Here is a 23,163-nt window from a genome sequence, read left to right as displayed (position 1 = left end):
ACCGAGCGCGTGCCGGGAGCCGCCGGGGGAACTGAGCGTGCGCGCGCAGCCGCTCCGCGCGCGCCAGGGAGGCACCCGCGCGCCTGCGCCGGCCGGGGCCGCTCTGCGCGTGCGCGCCGAGCCCGGCAGCGGCCCCCTCAGCCGAGGATGCCTCAATCACAGTCACAGAAACTTCACGGACACAGAAACACCGCGGACACAGAGCCTGGGAAACACCCCGGGATCCCCAGCACAGGCTGTCATCGAACACTGCCCGCACTCTGTGCCACGTCCACCCTTGCCTTAAACACTTCAGGGGCGGGGACTCTACCACCTCCCTGGGCAGACCCTTCCAATGTCTGACCACCCTTTCCGTGGAGAAATTGTTTATAATGTCGATCCTAAAACTCCCCTGGCACAGGTCCTGTCATCGCTAATTTCCTCATTCCCCAGTGCCTCAGTCACAGAATCCCAGAATCACTGAGGTTGGGAAAGACCTCTGAGATCACCGAGTCCAACCTGTGTCCGATGCCCACCTTGTCACCCAGCCCAGAGCACTGAGTGCCACCTCCAGGCCTTCCTTGGACACCAGGGATGGAGACTCCACTACTTCCCTGGGCAGCCCCTTCCAATGTCTTATCACCCGTTCCATGAAGAATTTCATCCTAATGTCCAGCCTAAACCTACCTTGGCAAAGCTTAAGACTCTGTCCTTTTGTATCACGGGTTGCCTCAGTTCTTAGTGCCCCGGTATCCTCAGTGTGCTTGTGTTGGCAGGGGTGTGGAACAAGATGAACTTTAAGGTCCCTTCCAACCCAAACCCTTCTGTGATTCCATGGTATTGACCTGCTGTGGTGCCAGGCACAGCTAGTCATGGTGGTTAGACGGGGGGCCTTGTGCTGCCATACTTTTATCCCTCAGGTGTTTGAGGATGAGGAGGAGGACATGTCCTTCCTTGGCTGTGCTGTTCTGGAGGTCTCACCCCTGGAAGTGCCTGTGTGGCACTCGCCTGCCCCAAGCAGTCCCCAACTCTGTCCCCTGCCCTCTTAGCGTGGAGTTTCTCATTCTATGGATAAGATCACACATAACTCACCTAAAGTAGTGCTGTGTCCCCCCAACTGGAGTCCTGAAGCAGCTCACATGTTCAGAGTAACACTGCATTTTAATGCTTCTTCCCTTTTTTCTGACATAGGTCTTACAAAACACGTTCATGCTTTATTTAAAACTCATGAGTAATCCAGCTGCAGTCAGGAGTTTCATTTGCATCAGTAAAGCAGGATGGGATGCATAAACCTGCAGTGTTGTGGTTATGGGTTATTATGTTATTAAGTTACTGAGGGCTGTCTAATTTGTCCCTAATAAAGGGCTGCATTTTATAGGTAGGGCTGTAATACAATCCTACAGATGCTGTACTTAGTGGAGAGGGAAGCAATTATGCTGCAAGTCACAGATATTTAAAAGTAGTTTTACAAGCTGGCCTGTACATTACACTCACCCAAGGATCAGCCTCATCTAGTGCACTTGGAGTGAGTGGTTGTAACTGGTTTGGCCTGTGTAGGAAAGAGGCACCAACCTACAAATTCAGATTATTAAAGGTTGTTGCTTGATGTGCGTCCAGTATCTCCACATAGCGTGTAAGTTGGGGGATTGGTTGGTTGATTGTTTTCTTTCCATTTGGGATGTGGAAAAAATGGCGAGTTTTTGGCAGCTGTGGAAAGTTAATTAGATGATTTCAGTTCAAGTTTCTAAAGCTGGAGGAATAGTGTCACTACTGCAGTCTTGTTTTATTTATGTCTACAGTAGCTTTCTTGCCATAGTTCTAGTTTTGTCCCAGATTTATATTGGCACTAAGACTTGTTATTTTTTACCACTAGAGATCTGTGGAGGGAGCAAAAAAAAAAGATAAATTGGGAGTGTGCTGATTTTCTTGTTGTACCTCTTACAGATGGAGAGACCAAAACAGAAATAGTCTTTGTAAGATGACTTTTTTTCTAGGCAAATGCCTTTTTGGAGCTGAAGTTAAAAAAGAAAACTCTCAGAAACTGATTGTTCCCTTTTATCACTCTGTGTTAATCCACAACAGTTTTAGAATGTGTTATACCATAAATATTTTTATACTTAGTTACTTCCTGGTGACTTGTACTCTTGAGTTAATTAATTTATTTATTATTTATTTGACATCCAAGACTAGTTTCTATCGCTGTTTAAAGCGAGTATAATTATGGGTTTGTTTCCTATTTTTCAAATTAATTAGTATAAGTATAAAGATTTACCTTGTAAATGTTTACTTGATTCAGCAATCCATACATTTAAGGATTTTTGGAGACTAAGATCATACTGCTACACATTGTAGGCAGAAATTATTTTTCCTTCTTATGCTGCTCCTTTTTATTTTCTTTATGTTTCCTGCCAGATCTCTCAAGTAATTGCAGAACAGCTCAGTAACTCCTGAATTATTTGATTACATTATTTTTGCCATTTCCTTATAGTTGTTCTTTCTTTTGTGGCACTTCTTGACATCGAGTTGTTTCCATTAGTTGCTAAAAAGGAATGACCTGGCTTCACCAGGTCTCCCTGGAGAGATTCCTGATTTTGGAATGTTGGATGAAGTAACTGGGGTGGAAGGGCTGGATTTGCAGCAGACACTGTGGGATCATGCACTGTTCCATGAGGCAAACCACAGCTTCAGGAGCAAACTCTGCTGGACATCTGCGTGCTCTCCCCTCTCCCCTCATTCTCGCTCATCCCGGAGAAGGGATGGACTGGGGAGAAGTTGCTCAAACCACTAAAGAAGCCTAAAAAAGTTCAGCTGTAAGAACAACCACAATGTCATCTGCTGAGAAGCCAGTGACGGTCACAGGGTGTCCATGGAATTGTCCTTGGGACAAAGTGAAGGCCATGGAGTTCCCATCTTTGTCCTTATCAGTCACTACCCTGGGATCTCCCAGTGTCTGACAGCACTTGGACTCCATTTATACCTCCCAAAACATGACACAGCAGAGGGATCTTACAATGTGCAGAGTTTTTAATTAGCATTCAGTTCAGAAAGGCAGTGAAAACATCTTTATATTGTTGGGTTCACATCAGGCTGAGGGGTGAGAGACAATAGGAGTGGAGAGTTACCAGTGTTGGTTTGCCTAGGACAAGTAGCAGGAGTAAGAGAACCCTTGGAAAACCTGCTTTTTCAGCTGTCATAGGTTATTCTCTGCACTGCCAGAGACACCAACATTCTTGGCCAAGGCTGCTTTATTTTATTAGAACAGGCAGATGTTGAATCCTTAAATACAGCTTTGCCACCTCTGTCTTTTATTAAAGTGTGTACTGGTTTGAAAGCAAAACCAGTGAGAGACTCCAAGTCAGAAATACAATTTAATAAGAGGGAGAAAAAAAGGTAAAATAAAATAAAATAAATAAAAAGCAATAGTACAAAAGACCACTGACAGAGTCAGAATACAACCTGAGCAGGATGGTGGTAGCAGTCCAGATGAAGTGGTCTTGTCAAAGCAGTGATTCCATAGAAAGGTCTGGTAGCTCTTGTCCTTTGGGAATCCAGTGAGTAAGAGCCCCACGTGCTGTCCCAAATTCCAGATTATATCCAGGTGGGAATGCTTGGCTTCTCCCCCTGGGCGGAGCATCTCACAATGGGCTGATATTCTATGAGTCATGATGTGGATCCTTGATGGCCCATTAAAGAGAGATAGCTCCTGGAGGGAGTTACCTATGAGTCATGTGGCAAGACATTGATGGGACCATTAACAGAAGATAGCCCAGAGGGAAGGGGCAAGGGAAACACTGCCCCATCTGGTTTCAACAGCTCATGAAGATGGTGATAGAATACATACTTTGGGCACATCCTACACTGCAACCCAGGACAAAGTTAAAATTCAATTTACATTCATGGAATTTGTTTGCATAATGCTTTACCTTATTTTTATTAAATTTCATAGAGTTCTTTTCTGTAACAAACTCTCTTTTCAGTGCCAATGTGTTGTCAACCAGCTGGACACCCAGCTTCCCAAAAGCTCACATGCATGTTTGCTAAGCTTGGCAAGTTGAGATCAAAATGAAATTATGATAAAAATCCATGTGGATTTCTAACTTGGAGTCTGAGGTTCAAGACAAAGGTGAGAAGTTCTGAAGAAACTGGAGTGCTCTGTAGGTGGACAGACTGGGAAAAGGAGTTTATTTCCTTGGAAGTTACTGAGGTTGTTTTGAATAATAGTCTGTGATGAAGGTGCGTGACCTGCTGATTCCCTTCACACTAATGTGGCTGCCTCAATGTTCAGTAATTTTAGCAGTTTGCAAGTTAGTTCCTGTGTTAAAAAAATGTAAGAGTTCATATCTTGTTCTAATTAGGAAAACTGATGCTGAACTTGTAATACTTCCCAAAAAAATAATCAGCATAATGTTTTGGTGAACGTATCCTGGATTAATTTGTCTCAGAGTCAGTAGCATTATGTTCTTACAGCTGTTTGAATACTCCATGTAGGTAAATTCCCAGGTATGACAGGCATGGGAAGTGAGCACAACTTGTTGCCTGTGCAGGTGGGGTATGCAGAGGCAGCTCTTCCTGGATTAATGGGATGGCTCTGGACTCTGTGGTTTTCTAGGGGAGCTCCCAAACATCTACCAATTGGTTTATTCAACACAGGGTACTGCTTTGGATATTCAGAATCAGCATTTAAGAACTGCTGATAGCAAACTGATTTCCATCTGCACTTTACAGGTGACTTAATATCAGAGAGCTTTGAACCTGCCAAAAACAGAATATTGCCAGATGTCCTTCACACTGGTGTGAAATCAGTGGAAAATGGTACAGAACTGTCTGTTGACTGAGGATTTGGTATATCCAAGACACAAAAAGCTTTAATAAATCTCACCTGTTTATATTTGGAGGTTTAGATGTTGGAATGTAAACTGCAGTTATGACTCAGTTCATAACTGTGGCTGGGGGATCCTGTAATCTGTTTATTTAAATCAGTTTCTAATTGTCTCTTCAAGGATTCTTTGAGCTCTGCTTTACTGGATTCAAGGCAGAGGCTACCAAGGAATCTTACCATGACTTTGATTGGCAGGTGTAGTTCATGAGTGATTAAAATCCACTGCAAAAATTAGTTATTAAAGCAGAGCATGACCTCTCCTGAGTTTAGCTGGGTGTCCTGGTTTAGGGCAAATTTGGGAGGAAACCTCCGAATGGGGTTCCTCAGGAGGGCAAACCCAAATGGCCCCTCCCCCCCCAGCCGGTCCAGGAAAAGAACTTCCTCGGAGAAAAGTGGAAAAAACTATTTATTTAACAAACAACCTGCCCACAAGCATAAGGAATGAATAATATGAAACAATAAAACCTCTCGCTGCTCTGAAGAGAGATGGCAAAACTGAGAATTTTTGCTGGAAGTTAGCTCAGCTCTCTCAGTCTCTTAGCAGTCTCAGTCCCTTTGGTGCTGGAAAATGCCGAGGTCCAGGCCCGGTGGGCCACAGGTGCAGCTCCTGGTGCTCCTCTGGGTTTTTTCAGTCCAGAGCAGATTTAAACAGTCACAAGAAAAAGGAAAAAACACAAAACAGTCTAGGAAGCTTTTTTGCCCCAGCTAGCTAGACTAACTTGAAGGAAAAAAAAAACCTCTCTGGCCGCTGTCCATGCATCCAATGAACACACAGTCCAAGGACGAAGAAAAAGTGCAGAGGAGTGAATAGTTTTTCAAAACAAACTGTGCGCTTCTTCTTTCTCTGCTCGCTTCCAGAACCAGTCTTAAAGGTACAGAACACACAGAACAGACGATTGGGGATACAAGCATCATAGTAACCCTAGGACACTGGGCCAAGCCTGTCATGCAATGCTCAAGAGTTTATCTGAAGTTCAAGTGATTTAATCAAAACGCTCCATCCTGTCTTTATCTAAATTACAGATGTCAAATGCAACAATGAAAGTATTTTAACACGGAAGTGACCTTGGATACAGAAATCCACATAATTAAAAAATGTGTCAAAGACCTGACACAGGTCTTCCCTCGCAGGTCATCAGGTCTGGCTTTAAAAATTTATCCTGCAGTTGGAAAAGTCTTCACTGCAGTTGATGAACTGTTTGGAGAGCATGATGTGATGAGCCTGTGTATGGAAACACTGGAGCTTTGGGATGACTTCAGCTGGATCTTGAAAGATGGAAGTTTCAGAACTATTTCCGATGAGGTCATTTGTGGGAACTGAGCTCCACTAGATAAAACAGGAGCACTGGTACTGAAAGAGGAGGAGACAAGAGTGGAAACTGGGTCCTGCCAATCATGCAGGAGGAAAAAGAATCACAAAATTAACTCTTCTATGTTCTTTCAAAGTGACGTAAATCAGTTGGTGGCCTCATCATTGTGTATCCACATGGGAGATCTGAAGGCAGTTCTCAACATGACAAAGTAGATTATTATGAACTTTATTGATTTGTTAATGGACTAATAATTGTCTCCTCTGTTGCTTGCTATAAATTTGTTTAAGGAGTAGATTATTCAGAGCAAGAGCCTCCTTTGCCCAGCTCTGGCTGTGACTGAATAAATGTTCTGGGGGAGGCAGAACTTGGGCAAACCTGACTTGTAATGCAGCTGGTGCTGCATTTAGTAATGCACTGGATTGAGAGGGTGAATAAGAGTTGAGAACAGAGGTAAAAAATATGATTGAAAAATCATCTTCTATTTTATCTGTTAATTAAAAGAAACAGTAATTTTTACAAATTGGTAATTACTGATTTTTCTATTGCCTGTTGACACAGAGAGGAAAGTAAACTCTGAAGTTAAAGCTCTGGCCTACAAGCATTTTACTCCAAATTCTAGATAGCGATCTCTTTCTTTATACAGGCCTGTTGAACTCTTAACATCTATTACTCTCGGGTTTGGTTTTTCACCCGAGATTCAGGTGGTATAGTCTTTTGCCCTCTGAGAGGCCTGAGCCAGATGCGAGAATGAAACAGAGTCTTCAAGGTCTTGTTTTTCAAGGTTTCTCGCGTGTTTATTGTTTCTTATCTTACAGTTTTCTCTGTGCCTGGCCGAGGTCTGTTCTGCTGCTCAGACACAGGACGACTCCCCCCTCGATGGGAGGTCACTACCCTTTTATACAGATAATTACGTTTACGTGTCTATTATTTACAATTCTGTGCCAATGCCTATTACCTATACTAAAAGGGTAATTTCTACTTTGACCCAATCCCCTTGAACTACTTTGTGCCATCATCACATCAGAAGATGGAGGCCAAGGGAGAAGGAGAAGAACCCAGAGTACTGCCCTAAATCCTCCATCTTGTCCCCCATTCACCTCCATTCTAAAAACCCAAAACTACAAATTTTTCCACCCGGTGATAAACGACACTATTCTCTGTCACACCTTTGTGACTTGTAATTCTTCTCCCAGTGTTGGAAGTTTTTTTCCCATGGACTGAAATCAAAAACTGTGTCTTCCTGGGCTCTGTGCCAGAGTCTGCAACCCTTCTGTACAGATTCCAAACCCCCCTGTACAGATCTCAAACCCTCTTGTTTGGGTCCCAGACCCCTCTGCTGAGGTCTGTGGCCTTTCAGGGCAACCAAAGGAATGCCCTGGACTCCGACACATTACCGTTACGTAGTATAATCATCTTGGAGGTTAAAGGGAAAGCAGTTGAATGTCTGCTTATGCTTTCAAGCCTTTAATAATTTTATTTGCTTTATATTAGAAGCAGCTCTTGTGCAAAGATTAGGTAGATCACCCCTGTCCTCCTTTCCATTCAGAATTTTCAAAAATGCTTGGCTACAAAGGGTTCCCTTATTCCCTTTATTTTCCTACTGGATTATGGCAGGTTTCTTGTCCTTTGGTTCATTCTGTATTATTGTGATGCGCGTACTGCATTAAAATAACTTGTGACTGCTGACATTTTTGCTTCCCAAGGCACCAAGTTGAATGCAGGTTGTTCCTGGCCAGCACTTGCACTGTCTCAGCTGGTGGCCTCCTGTCTGGGACAAAAAAAGGCCCTGTCTTGGAAATCTGTCATGATGGGGCTCTTCTTTTCTGATACCTACCCAGAGGATTACATTCTTTTCCTGTGTAGATTGTGTAACAAGAGCATCAAGCTCCATTTTGCTGTTAGAATGCTGTTGTGCGTTTGGTAATATTGATAATATTGGCAATAATGTTTGCCTTTCCCAAGCCAGGGCATGAATTTTCACACATAACAAATCAGTGTCTGGTTTAATGTGTTCATCAAAGCGCTGCCCTGTCCAGGCCACCTCCTGTGTCCCCACAGTGAAACTCAGAGGGACCCAGTGCTGGAATCTGACCTGAGGAGTTATTGCTGGGCCTGGGAGGAACCTGGGCCTCATCCTGGTTGAGTTCCTGTGTCACTATTTATCGCTGAAGCCAGAACCTTTGTGCTAGCTCAGTTTTCCACTACGGACGATTTTGTGTGGGACACATCCCCCGAGCCGAGCTCCGGGCAACGTGTCTCAGAGGTTCTTTGGCTCTACAGCTAGAATGTCTTTGCTAGGCACAGGTTAGAACCAAGGAGTGAGAGAGAGACAGTCTGGGTGTGATCCAGAAGAGTTTATTCTTCTGGATAGCCTGAGACAGACCCACCTCGAGCACTGGGTGCAGCAGGTTTTAAACAGACAGGATTAAGGGGCAAGTAGCAACTTCTGACCAATCAGGGGAGGGGAGGCGAAGAACTCAGGAGAGTCTCAAACAAATAGAAAACCAGTAAAAGGAAAACAAATTATACGGACAAATATGACAGAGATTGGTAGAAACTTCAGGAAAAAGGTTGGGGTCTGACAGAACTGACAGCTCTGACGAGCAGATGACTTTTGGGACAAAACCCCAGACTCCAACTAAACATGGGGTACAGAACCATCCCTGTAACACTACAACTTGAACAGACTGCAACAGCTATTGTATTAGGGATGGCTGAATAATGACACACAACTCAGGTCTTCTCAGAAGGCGAGAGCCTCCTTTATTAGACAGCACATCCTTTTATAGGTGGTTCCGAGAGAGCAGGACATGATTGGTCCTCAAACCAACACCTCACCACCATTGGCTAACCAGAAATAACACCTCTTCATAAACACCTTGCAAGTAAACAGCAAGTTCCAAACACCAGCTGCAAAGATTGTTTTAATTCCTTCTCACAGTTTCTCAGGCCAGTGTGGGAAAGTTATGTGACTTGCTTTCCCACAGACTCTGCTGTTTCCTGATACTTGAAAATATCTCTCTCTGACCTGACTGTCAGCATCCACATCCTGAGTGTCACTTTGGACAAAGCCAAGGAGCAGGAACACATCACAAGGTCCTGAAGCCAGCATTGATTATATCCCAGGAAAACAACTCTTACATGTTCTTAAAAATACAGATTTCCAGACTTCAGGGGGTGTCACAGCAACAGAACCTTTCTCAGCCTGGGACATGGATGTCCCTCCTCTGTTAAACTGGAGCATTTGTTAAACTGAGTGGGCAGCACCAGGGTTGCCCAAAGCCCTTCCTTGGGGGTTTTCCCCCAAATTGGTCTTTGGTCCTTGATCCTTGTGACTTTGCAGCTGAAAGTGCCAATCCTGATGATAGCATAGGGTTAAAATGTTTCTAAAATCATGGGAATTGTATACAATAGATTCAAGGGGGTGTGGAAAGAAAGATTGGGCCTGGGTAGGCCTGGGAAAGGGAACCAGGGCTGGGTAGGCCCTGGGAATGAAGGTTAGGCTTTGTCTTTACTAGATCATGTGAAACTGCACCTGCATAATCATCATATGATAAACAATATGATTGTTAAATGTAATGATTGTTTGGTAATTGAATATGATTATTGTTTAATCGTAATGAGAATCATGAGAAACGATGTTTGGGGGCCTGATGAATACAAGAATTCATGCTTGGATAAGATCAATGTATACAATAGAACAATATGGGTTTAATAATTAATATATAGTTATGTAATGAAAGGGTATAAAAACATGTCCATCTTGAATCCATGTTGGAGTCAGATTTGGGTCTGTACCCCTGATTCCCAGAGCTCTTCAATAAAAGCACTTGCATATAATCATTCTGTGATTATGTGTTTCAACGCTAACATTTTGGTGACCCACGTGGGACACTGAGTGCTGCTGAGGACCCTGCAACCTGATCACACTCCAGCCGGCACCGAGGGATTCTCGGGGAGCCCATCAGCGCCGGGACCCTCGCCGCTCACAACGTCCCCTGGAGAGGTAAGATGCTTTTACTCTGGTTGCCTGTCAATAAGATGCAGCAAAAGCTACGCATGGTTGGGCTAAGGAATTCCTGGTTTGCCTAAGCGCTGTCCGTTAGACAATCACAAAAGCATTGCAGGTTCGGCATCAGTGGTCTATTGTAGTTGTAACATGGAGAAACTTAAAGGGATCTTGGGTGGCAATGCCCCCATACTGCACACTTCTTCTTTGGGGTGCTTATTAGCACATTGGAAGCAGGGTAATTTTGGGCAAGAGTTACATAAGGCTAAGTTGATTGATTATTGTAAAACTTGATGGCCAAAATATGTCTTGCAGAATAGGAAAATGTGGCCAGAAAATGGGTCTTTGCAATCTGACATGATTTCACAATTATTGATGTTTTGTAAACGAGAGGGGAGATGGGATGAAGTTCCATATGTTGATTTGTTTTTCTATTTACGGGAAAAGCCAGAGTGGCTGGCTGAGTGTGGGTTAATGATTGTTAAAGTACCTGAAAACAATAAGTGCATGGCTTGTGTCCAAGGGAAGCGTTGCTTAGAACACCTGGCATTGAATGAAAGTTTATATCGGAAAGATGATATGGATGGTGAATTGCTAGTAGCCCCCACGGCATCAGGGGAATCTGACCCTACTTCACCTGGCCCTAATTCACCTGATCCACTTACCCCCCCTGCCAAAAGATACCCTTCTCTCCCACTTACGCCTCCTTCACCTGCTCCTGTCTCCCTGTACCCTCCTCTGCCGTCTTCACCCGCCCCTTCTTCCTCAAGAAATGACCAAGATTTAACTATGATACAGAGACAGGGGGAGGGTGCAGAAGGAGCAGATAGTAGTGGAAGTGATGAAGATAAACCACTAACCTTGGTATCTCATCAGACCCGATCAAGATTGGTCCCGGCCTGGCCTAAGGCAGGAAAGGGTTTATTAAGACCAGGCAAACAAAAGAGAACTGTAATTGCCCCTTTGAGACAAGGAGTGGGAGTGGACAGACCGGTTTTTGTGAAGGTACCCTTTTCCCCAGGAGATTTGGTAATTTGGAAGCAGTCAGCTGGGACCTATACAGAAAACCCTGATAAAGTGGCCAGAGTAGTGAAAATTATTATGAAAACTCAAAATCAGGACTGGGATGACATCCAAGTGATATTAGATACTGTAATGGACTCTACCAAAAAGGAGATGGTACTTAGAGCAGCCAGGGAAAGGGCGAGAGAAGATATTCGCAATGGACCAGTAACAGGGACTTTGGATTATAACTTTCCCACCGAGGACCCATTGTGGGATCCTAATGACCCATCTGGAGTGGATATGATACGGCTAAAGAAATATTTAGAGTGGACCCAAATAGGGGTTCAAAATGCTATACCTAAAACTATGAATTGGTCCAAATTACATGAGATCAGGCAGGAGAGGAAAAAATCTCCAACTGCCTTTTTAGAAAGACTCAAAGAAGCAGCCAGGAAATATACTGACCTCCAAATAGATACAGAACAAGCGAAAGTTCAGCTTGCTCTTATCTTTCTTGGCCAATCTCAGTATGACATTAGGAAAAAGTTACAGAAACTGGAGGGAGGGAGTTAAGAAATTTGGACAAACTACTTGAGGTGGCTTGGAAGGTTTATAATAATAGAGAAAAAGAGGTTAACAAGCAAGGGCGGAATCTCTTGGCAGTAGTACAAGGAAATTCAAGGGGAAGTGCTAGAGGCAGTCGGATTTGGCAAGGGCCACGGAGGGCCAGTTATGCAGGGAGTGGGCTTGAACCACTGCACATATTGTAAGCAGGAAGGGCACTGGAAGTGAGAGTGCCCAAACCGGTTTTACCAGGGCGATCAGTTCCAGCAGGGAGACGTTGCCAAGATTATGGTGTTATATGCTGGGTGGAAAGAATCCATGTCCCAGGAACCTCTAGTTGGGGGATAAAGAAGTAAAATTTTTGATTGATACAGAGGCCACCCACTCAGTCTTAAATGATTTAGAAGGCCGAATCGGGAACAAATCAACCACAACAGTTGGAGCCACAGGGAAGGAGGAAAATTGGCCATTTTTACAACCCTTAGATTTGTGTTTTGGGAACAAAGTATTAAGCCATGAGTTCTTGTATGTGCCTGAATGCCCTATTCCACTCTTAGGTCGAGATTTATTGGCAAAGCTTGATGCAGTAATAACCTTTCAAAATGGGGAACTATTAATGAAGGTGCCTGAGTCAAAGATAGGAAAAAAATTAATGATAAAAGAGAAACTGGTTTGTACAATCCCTAGGGAAGTAGAAGATGCAGTAATCCCCTCTGTATGGGAAACAGATATACCTGGAAAATCTAAACCAGCACAACCAGTTCATGTGGAATTAAGAGAGGGGGCAAAAGCTGTACAGGTCAAACAGTATCCTATAAAAACAGAAGCACGGCAAGGAATAGCAAAGACTATTGATAAATTCTTAAAATATCAAATTCTAGAAGAATATGAATCAGAATATAATACACCAGTATTCCCAGTAAAGAAACCCAATGGGGATTATAGGCTAGTACAGGATCTAAGGGCAATAAATAAAATAACCAAAGACATTTATCCAGTGGTTGCCAATCCCTACACATTGTTAACATCCGTAAAAGAGATATATAAATGGTTTACCATAATTGATCTAAAAGATGCCTTTTTCTGCATACCCCTTGACAAAGAAAGTAGGAAACTGCCTTTGAGTGGGAAAATCCAGGAAATGGAAGAAAGACCCAGCTCACCTGGATGCGAATACCCCAAGGATTTAGGAACAGTCCCACCCTATTCAGAAACCAACTGGCAAAGGAACTGGAGATCTGGACCAAAGAGGGGCAAGTACTGAGAGATCAATACCTTTTGTTGCAGTATGTTGATGATATACTGATAGCGACAGAAGAAAAGGCAACCTGCATAAAGATAACAATTGAGATTTTAAATTCACTGGGAATGGGAGGATACAAAGTGTCTAGAGAAAAGGTACAAATTTCCCAACAGACTGTAATTTACCTGGGATGTGAAATCTCACAAGGACAGAGAAAACTGGGTACTAACCGTATCCAAGCTATTTGTGCCATTCCAGAGCCCCAGAATCTCCACAAGCTGCGAGTCTTCCTTGGGATGGCAGGATGGTGTCGTCTGTGGATCATGGACTATGGGCTAATTGCGAAACCCCTGTATGAAGCTCAGAAGACGCAGCCGTTCACCTAGGGCAAACCACAGAAAGAGGCCTTCCTAAAATTAAAAGAAGCACTGGCGACTGCCCCAGCGTTAGGGTTACCTGATCTGTCTAAAGACTTTCAGCTGTTTGTACATGAAAGGCTGCACCTGGCACTGGGAGTCCTGACCCAAGGTTTGAGAAGCTGGAAAAGGCCGGTGGGCTATTTCTTCAAACAACTTGATAATCTAAGTGCCGGATGGCCTTCATGTCTGCGGGCAGTTACAGCCACTGTAATGTTGATACAAGAAGCCAGGAAGCTCACAATGGGAAAACACATAGATGTCTATGTGCCACACATGGTAACCACCGTTTTAGAGCAAAAGGGGGGCCATTGGCTATCTCCAAGCAGGATGATAAAATTCCAGGTAATCCTGACCGAGCAGGATGATGTTACATTAAAGACAACTAACCTTTTGAATCCAGCCTTGTTTCTAGGTGCCACAACTGAAGAAGGCCTATTAGAGCATGACTGTGTAGAAGTAATAGAGTACACCTATTCGGCAAGAGAAGACCTGAAAGATGACCCATTAGAGCAACCAGAGTGAGAGTTATTCACAGACAGAAGCAGCTTTGTAGAGAACAGAACCAGATATGCTGGATATGCGGTAACAACAATCAGTACAGTAGTGGAAACAAAAGCATTACCATCAAATACATCTGCCCAAAGGGCAGAACTAGTTGCCTTAACCAGAGCACTAGAATTGAGTGAAGGGAAAAAGGTAAACATATGGACTGACTCAAAATATGCTTTTGGAGTGGTGCACGTGCATGGAGCACTGTGGAAAGAAAGAGGACCATTGTCTTCTCAGGGTATGCACATTAACTATCAAGATGCAATCTTGCAATTGATAAAAGCAGTACAAAAACCTGAGCAAGTGGCAATTATACACTGTAAAGCACACCAATCAGGAAGTTCCAAAATTTGTGAGAGAAATCGAAAGGCAGACTGGACAGCCCGACAGGTTGCTCGAAAGGTGCAAACAGCAATGGCATTGATACCTTTAAAACTTAATGTATCTAAATTCAATTTGCCTCCAAAACCAAAATATTCAGCAGAAGACAAGAGATTGGGACGTTTGCTGAATGCACAAAAGAATTCAGAAGGGTGGTATGTAACTACACAAGGGCAAATAGTGGTACTCCCCCAATAATGAGAGAAGTTCTACAAATTAAACATAATGAATGTCATTGGGGTGCAGAAGCATTGGTGAAATTGCTAAAATAAAATTTAATCTCGGTACGAATGTTGACAGTGGCAAAATCAGTAATGACAAAATGTGAGATTTGCTTGAGAAACAACCCAGTGGCTAGACAACAGGCACAGCTAGGAAGAATTCGGGTAGGGATAGAACCAGGAGACTATTGGCAGGTAGATTTTGTAGAGTTACCAAGAACTTGAGGATACAAATATCTGTTAGTGGGGGTTGACACATTTTCTGGATGGCCAGAAGCCCTTCCCTGTCGCTCAAATCAAGCAAAAGAAACAGTTAAATGGTTACTACAAGATATCATTCCCAGATTTAGGGTGCCTATAGAGATATCATCAGATAGGAGCCCACATTTTATAGCCACAGTGGTAAAAGAAGTAAGTAGGTTGCTAAGAATAACTTGGGACCTCCACACACCATGGAGACCCCAGTCAAGTGGACAGGTAGAGAGGATGAATCAGATACTAAAGAGGTAAATCAATAAAATATGCCAAGAAGCCAAACTGCAGTGGCCACAAGCTTTACCCATAGCACTGTTGAGAATTCAAATAAAGCCTAGGAGTGGGATGTCAGTCAGTCCTTATGAGATACTGTATGGGAAACCACATGAATCTCCTGAACCTAATCCAAATGTACATGTCACAGGGAAGCAGGAAGTGTATAATTATGTTCTGTCTCTTGGGAAAACTTTAGCTCGGCTTCGGAGCACCCTCGTGTGGAATAGGCCGCTGACTCTCGAGAATCCAGTCCACGACATATGTCCAGGAGATGATGTATACATTAAGACTTGGAATGAAGAACCATTAAAAGAGAGGTGGAGTGGACCCTATCAGGTGCTGTTGACCACTTTTACAGCAGTCAAGGTGGCTGGAGTAGATCCCTGGATACACTACACCCGAGTGAAGAAAGTCTGTCCTGGACTGTGGACTGCACAAACTGTAGGACCAACAAAGCTGCAGATAAGATGTGTTTAATTGTTTCAAATGATATCAGTAATTGTGCCAATGCTCATTTTATGGTTATTAATGTCACCAGCTGGAATTGATGTTGCCTTGGGATATGGAATGCAAAAAGATCAACTGACCACTCTTCATTCTAGAATGAAGAGGGAGGTACAGGCAGGTGATAAAGGTTTCCAATGCAATTCGGGCTGAGAATGTAATGATTGGATTAGTCAAAGACTTTGCCAAAATGCAAAACACCAGGAGAATAACAGCCTGTCTGACAATACCGAAGGCAGCGGGAGACCCAATTAGCTGAGGAATCATAATGTCAAAATTACCTGAAATACAAAAAACACAAAACAATTGCATGTAAACAAGTATCAGAATCGAGGCAAGTAGTCAAAGAGACCTGGAAAGTAATAGGGGAATGGATAAGGCCTCTGAGGAAACAGGACTGTATTTTAAGTCATGGAAAGGTAGGACAAATCATAGAGTGGTGGGTTAAAGACCAAAACCTTGCAAACTGGTAATGCTTCTTGCCACACTATGAAAAGATTAAAGAGAATATCACAGAGACCACTCTTGTATGGAAGTGTGAGGAAAAAGATTGGAAAGGTCAAATGTAACCCTGGGACAGTACGTGGTCCATGAGTATACTTCAGAAATTTCAATATATGGCAAACACCCCTTGGTGCATTAAATGGGAAGGCCCTGAGAATAAAACAGATCCAGCAGTAATGAACACTGCCACTAGTAGTAGAATGAAGGCAGATAAAGTAAGTTGGTGGGCATGTAATAAAACTTATGATCGCGCTTCTGACGACATAGAGATAAAACAAATGCCACCATTGGCAGTAGCCTTGCAAATTGGTTGTGCCTGCTGAGGGATCAAACACAAATAAGGTAAAGTAGATTATAAGATAATAGTGGGATGTGGTAAGAGTACAATCCAAAGTCCAGGACAATTTGTATGGGCAACAAGTGATGGTACCTGGACGACACATCTGCCTGTAGACGGGAAAGTAAAAGAAATTACTCTGGGCCTCCCTACTTTATGTCCAATTTGGAAAAAGTCCCCATTTAATGGAAAACACGAACTTCTGCAGATAAGAACAAGACAAGAAGTTCCAGACAATGGAAATCAAGATGAAACTTGGCGAGAACTTTCTAGTGAAGTGGAGTTTGGGTGGGCCCTAGAGTCTTTATTCGGTCCTATAGCAAACTACTGAAATAAAGAAATGTTGTATAAACTTACAGGTCAAGTAGATAGACTAGCAAGAGTCACCCAAGAAGGATTTAGGAACTAGACGTGCAATTACAAGCCACCACGAAAATTACTTTACAAAATCGACTGGCCTTATATATGATACTCCTGAAAGGCCATGGAGTGTGTGGATTTTTAAAAGGACAAATTGATCATTGCTGCATCCACATCCCAAACATAACTGCAGATGTAGAATATGATATCAATCAGTTGAAACAAATAGAGCATGAGGCACAAGAAGAACGAAAAGACTTGACTACCAGCTGGTTGGACAAAATCTTCAAAGGGTTAGGATGGAATGTGAGTTCATGGATTAAGTCTATCATTAAGAGTTTGATAATCTTGCTAATCATGTTCTTAGTGATTTGGTTAGTCTACAGCATCCTAAAAAGAGAAATACAGAAAAAGACATCCTGGAAACAGAAGATAATGAAAGCACTGACATGGGACAGGAATGCACACCCATCATTTTCAGGTTCCCCGGTTCGTGACAACACCCACGACAACGGTTATAACAACCATGGATTTGAAGACGAACATCAAATATAGACTCAGAAGCCAAAAGGACTGTATCAAGTCAAAGCATTTACACTTATTATAGTGAAGTGAAAATACTTTCAAAGGGGGGAAATGATAGCATAGGGTTAAAATATTTCTAAAATCATGGGAATTGTATACAATAGATTCAAGGGGGTGTGGAAAGAAAGATTGGGCCTGGGTAGGCCTGGGAAAGGGAACAAGGGCTGGGTAGGCCCTGGGAACAAAGGTTAGGCTTTGTCTTTACTAGATCATGTGAAACTGCACCTGCATAATCATCATATGATAAATGATATGATTGTTAAATGTAATGATTGTTTGGTAATTGAATATGATTATTGTTTAATCGTAATAAGAATCATGAGAAATGATGTTTGGGGAGCCTGATGAAAACTACAAGAATTCATGCTTGGATAAGATCAATGTATACAATAGAACAATATGGGTTTAATAATTAATATATAGTTATATAACGAAAGGGTATAAAAACATGTCCATCTTGAATCCATGTTGGAGTCAGATTTGGGGTGTACCCCTGATTCCCAGAGCTCTTCAATAAAAGCACTTGCATATAATCATTCTGTGATTATGTGTTTCAACGCTAACACTGACACAGCAAAAGGACCGGCTCTTGTGGAGTGCAGGAATTGCTGAAGTTGGAGACAGTGGAAACTTTACTCATGTCAAATAGTTACCTTGATTTTATACCAGATTGCGTCTATTTTGTTCTTAGAGATGGGAAACAGACCTGCCAATATTGGAGCTGCTGATGTTTCTCTGTTTCACCTAATGCCTTTAATTCATTTATATTTTTAGAGGAGAAACTTTTTCTTTCAAAGTAGAGCCTCCTGGACTTAGCAATATCATGGAATATTTATTTATTTATAAAAAGCAGTCACTGTTGTTCCAAATGTCCATTTCACCTGTTCAGCCTGAGTCTGTCACAATGCTGATTGCAAGAGGGTTCCTTGGAAAGTCAGGAAGCATGTTGGTAAAAGATTCTGTAGAGAAAGCATGTCAATCCTCTGCATTATCACAGGCACAAATGAGAGCCTGTGCATCCTGAAAGTGTTACAGTTTCCATTCCAGCTTTCATAGTATCTCCTTTTCCTTTCAGATGAATCTGCGTTCTGTATTTACTGTAGAGCAACAAAGGATATTACAGCGTTACTATGAAAATGGAATGACAAATCAAAGTAAAAATTGCTTTCAGCTCATTTTACAGTGTGCACAAGAAACTAAACTGGATTTCAGTGTGGTCAGGGTAAGTACTGGAGCCTTCCAAATTCATTAAGCATACACATTCATTGCTTTACATAAAATATAGAGAGGTCTGGAGTCTCTAACCTTATCCTTGTCTTAAATCAGACTTCAGTGTGTGTGTGTGACATTCATTTTTACCCAGTGAGCCTATTTAGAGTTTGTTTTCACTGAAATATCTTTACATGACTGTTGAACTTAGCAGGGGCTTGGGTTGCACAAGAAGTAATTTTTGTTCTTTGTCTTTTGTTGGGATTTTTAAAATTATTATTCATAAAATTATAAGTTGGTTTCCCCTATAGAAACTTTGTATGATGTATTGTATCAAAGCAAGGTCATGTTATCAAAAACTATTTTTAAGCTAAATAAGTTTCTATAAATTAATATATTTGGGGGAAACAATTGTGAAACTATTTCTTTTGATGCACTCTGTCACACTTGTATTCCACATCACAATCATAAATATTGTGATCCCTTGTGTTTATTTACAGTGAGGACATTATTTTCCTGTAAAACAAGAATGTCCCAGTGCTAACAGGAGCTCTTCCAGAGTCTATGAATTCCATGGGAGGGGAAATAATAATCCCTTTGTGAAACACTAGGCAAAAAATGGCTGTTGTCTGAGGGCAGAAATAGAAATCCTGAGGCATTAGATGGAAAAATAACAAAGGGTAGTGGAGCTCCCAGGAGCTGCTGTGACACTGGACACTGAGGAGGAGCAAGTGGGACCAGTCTAGGTTGGTTTTTAATTGGTTTAACAGTGACACATTGACAATAACAACCCTGCTCCCAAATTCTTACCTGTATTCCCTTCCCTCAGAACACTCTGGAAACATTAGAAGTTACTTTCTCAGCTCGAGGTGATAGAAGCTGTGAAAGTCAGCCAGGGATTCAGGCTCCTGGGGCAGGCAGGCAGTTGTAACAGGAATCTGGATGCTGATGGTGGAGCCAGGGCTGGTTTGCTATTTTTGTGCTGATTGAATGTCCTAGAGGAGGCAGCCCAGCTCCCCTCTCCTTGCAGTTCTCTCCATCTTCATGTTTCCTTTCCCTCTTCATTTTCCTTCCTGCAATCAAGTATCATTCCTTGTGTTCCCTTTCTGAGCCCTGATTTGCAGCACTTAAACTTTTTCTTACTTAGGAAGTGCAATGGAAACAGAACCAGTGTTTGTCCTGCATTTGTCATATTTTGGCATGATCTTAACTTTCTCTTCCTTACACCCCTCATTTCTGCTTCTCCTAATGCCCCCTTTTTTCCTTTTTTTCTTTTTTTCCTATAAAACTCTTGGTTGGTGATTAGTTCTCTGCAAAATGATACTTGAGTTGAAGCTGGCACTTGTGGATAGGATTATAATAGGCACATGAATTCCCTAAATACAATTGGTCAGGAGAATGGGACTCTCATCAGAGACAAAGCTGACCAGTAACTGACATTTTACTGCATGTTACAAATTGTGCCTCAAATTAGACATTTTGTAAAATCTGACAAAAAAATTAGTAGAGTGGAATTGTGTATGGCAGGGATGTTTGTTTTCCTGTAGGAAATCAGTCATGGTGATATTAATTAAATAAATCTTGAGGGTAAGTTCAAGACAGGAGGCATGAGAGTCTCAGAATTTTTGAGAAGCTGGGGCTTCAGAATTAAGGCTGGGGTTGTCCTGTGTATGAGTTGTGGATCCCAAGGAGGAGAGGCCTGGATTTCTACCCTGTATTGTTCAGGTCTGTATTTCACCCTGTCATGTTCACAGCATAATCAGTACATGATTTACATATTTGTAAACTTAGATCTCAACTCAAACACTTAACATGTCATCATATCTGCTTAAAAATGGAATTGCTAATTTTTTTCTGCCTCTTTGACGCCTCATTTTGTATTTGCTGTTGTTGCTGCCATTGTTTGCAGACGTGGGTTGGCAACAAGCGGCGGAAGATGAGCAGCAAGAGTGCCATGGAATCTGGGGGCATCCCCCCAGGGACTGCCCCTGCCACTACCTCCATGCCCCCAGAAGCAGCAGTGAGAAATGTGGTAAATATTGCTCGAACCCAAAGCCAGCAATCCTCTTGGACCTCTTCTAACAATGACGTGATAGTGACTGGTATCTACAGCCCTGCCAGCTCGTCGGGCCGGCCTGGAGCCACCAAGCACACGAACGCCTCCGTGGCAGAGCTACGCAAAACCTCCATCTCACGGCTCCCGGGCAAGAGTGATGCAGACTTCCAGCAGCAGCACATCCCTCTGGGACAGCAAGTACCCCACTGTAAAAACGCTTCCCTCTTAGTGGGGGAAAAGACCATTATTCTGTCCAGGCAAACGAGCATGCTCAATTCCGCAAACTCCATCTACAGTCACACGAAGAAAAGCTACGGCAGCTCCTCGGTGCAGACAGCAGAGCTGGTGTTACCTCAGAAACCCATGATTTGCCACAGGCCCTGCAAGGCCGAGCCCTTGGGGTGCCAGCGCTTGCAGAAACCTGAGCACACAGCCCTGGTGTCACATGTGCCCCCCGGGCCCAGGGCTTACCCCAGGGACCCCACCTGCGGCACCCAGAACCTGGAGATACGCGAGGTGTTCTCGCTGGCTGTCACAGACCAGCCCCAGCGGCTCGTGGCGGGGAGCACAACGCAGAAACATCCCTCCCTGGAGGGCGGCTGCCTGTCCATCGCAATGGAGACGGGTAACGTGGATGACGAGTACGCCCGGGAGGAGGAGCTGGCCTCCATGGGAGCACAGATCCAGAGCTACTCCAGATACTGTGAGAGCAGCAGCTCCAGCCACGGGTACAACCAAAGCGCGGCCGTGGCCGGGCCGGGCCACAGTGGGGGCTGTGGGGTACAGCTGGGCAGTGCCAGGGATGTGCCTGACAATCTCCTCTACCACAGCAGAGAGTTCCACCTGCCTGCACAGACCTCATTGCACACCACATCCAGCACGATTTATAACACTGCGAGCGCAGCCAGAAGTACCTTTTCTCCTCATTTCACATCTTCAAGTCAAGTGAGGCTGTCACAAAACCAAAATAATTACCAGGTAATCCATCAGTTTATCTCTGTCTTCAAACCTCAAAGCCAAGGTTGTAGCTAAATGCTGTTTCCTTTCAAAGTTGGTAGTTATTAAGCAATAGGTTCACCTTTCTGCAGACTATGCTCCTTTTATGCCTTTCAGTGGAGACAATTCCTTCTCAAACTCAGTGCAGGCAGCACTGCAGTGTGGTAACACTTCTACCTGTGCAACTGAGCCCCTGATAGCCATATATTGAAGATCCATGAGGATTGGCTAAATTTTGGCTGCAGGAGGGTCATACTTACAAGCTGGTGGTTGCTCAAGCCTGTGTTGTCCTGCCCTGGCTTTCCATCACATGCCATAGCCATTCCCTGAGTGTTCCCCTGCAGACACACATCACACGTGGCACAAGACATGGTTTCATGCTGACATTTGTGCATTTGCTCACCCCATTGATGTTAGCTTGGAATCCTGTACCCCCTGTGCAGGTGGCAGTCTCTGGACCTGTGTTCTCTCAGGGATTAGGATCCCCTGTCAGGGAGTTAGCTTACTTTCCCACCACATCTAATTCAAATAATCAGTTTTACATTCAATCCCTTTATTCCTCTTCCTGTACTAAAATCTCTTTAGTGATACTGAGGGGAAATTAAATGCAGATCATTGAAGAACTAAAAGATGTTTAGGAGAAACTGCAACACTTGACACATTTTTTTAGTTTTTGGTATTACAAGGGGAGAGATACTTGTGCAGGAAACATCCAAACTGGTATTTTTCATGGATTTTTACACCATCTGGTATGACATAGCCTGGAGACACTGAGGTAAAAGTCTTTTAAGGCTGTCAGGATGTGATTTTCTGTGTGTCACCTGCATGCATTTGCCTGTTATTGCCTTTTTATTTTATCCTGAAAATAAACCATGTTGACAGCGTATCGGCTTTTCCTGTGCTTTGCTCACCAGGATAGAGAAAAAGACTTGGTGAGTCATGTTTTTGTAGTTTTTTTTAGTTTTTCTCTTCTTTTTTTCCTGACTTGTTCCTATCTCATGTGGCCATTTGAAAGAAAGCTTCAGAGTCCAAGTCAGAGCCACTTTTCACCTGAATTATTACTTTTCTGGGTAAACCAGAGGTTTGATGAACGGAGAGTAAATTCTGAGGAGTAGATGGCACATCAGATGAGCTGTTCTCTCCTTTATTCTCACACAGTCTCTCAGTGTTTGCTGTTACTTTTCTTACTTGGTTATAGAATTCCTGAAATGCTGTTTACTTTTGTCATCCCAGTTTCACGGGAGAAGAAAAGCTGTAAATGTGCAGATCAGTCCAATAAAGGGTTGGTAAAAGTGCTTACTATTGAGTTAAGGACTTTTTTTTAAGTTTCATGAAGGGAAATCCATTACTGATGCCTCCATCAGCTGTGTGCTCATGGTGCTTTATTTCACTCTTGAAAAAGCATCAGAGAGATTGATTTCTTCTATTTTTAATTTTTTTAAAATGAAATTCAGAATAACTTTGTTTTGGGGTTAGATGGGGTAGGAATTGAGTCTTTGAAGAGCTAGAACAGTTCATG

At 43.0% G+C, this 23,163-nt stretch overlaps 1 protein-coding gene across 7 annotated transcripts in view; it reads left to right on the top strand.

Moving 5' to 3' along the window:
• The window catches only part of LOC310922120 (highly divergent homeobox-like), a 60,248-nt gene that overhangs the window by 381 nt on the left and 36,704 nt on the right, over window positions 1–23,163 (top strand). For 2 of the 7 annotated variants that reach the window (XM_083882500.1, XM_083882506.1), the window contains exons 1-4: window positions 181–10,177; window positions 15,290–15,534; window positions 18,459–18,605; window positions 20,502–21,626. In XM_083882500.1, the coding sequence (XP_083738626.1) occupies window positions 18,459–18,605; window positions 20,502–21,626 (1,272 nt within the window). In that variant the 5' untranslated portion in view covers window positions 181–10,177; window positions 15,290–15,534. Of the gene's footprint in view, window positions 1–180; window positions 10,178–15,289; window positions 15,535–18,458; window positions 18,606–20,501; window positions 21,627–23,163 lie in introns of those variants that run through there. The other 5 variants (XM_083882503.1, XM_083882504.1, XM_083882501.1 and 2 more) reach the window with 5 other exon arrangements.

Source organism: Zosterops lateralis (genome assembly GCF_965231275.1).
Source record: "Zosterops lateralis genome assembly, chromosome: W".
Classification (NCBI taxonomy): domain Eukaryota; kingdom Metazoa; phylum Chordata; class Aves; order Passeriformes; family Zosteropidae; genus Zosterops; species Zosterops lateralis.
The sequence above is the reverse complement of the archived record's forward strand: the minus strand, read 5'-3'. Positions and strand labels throughout refer to the sequence as shown.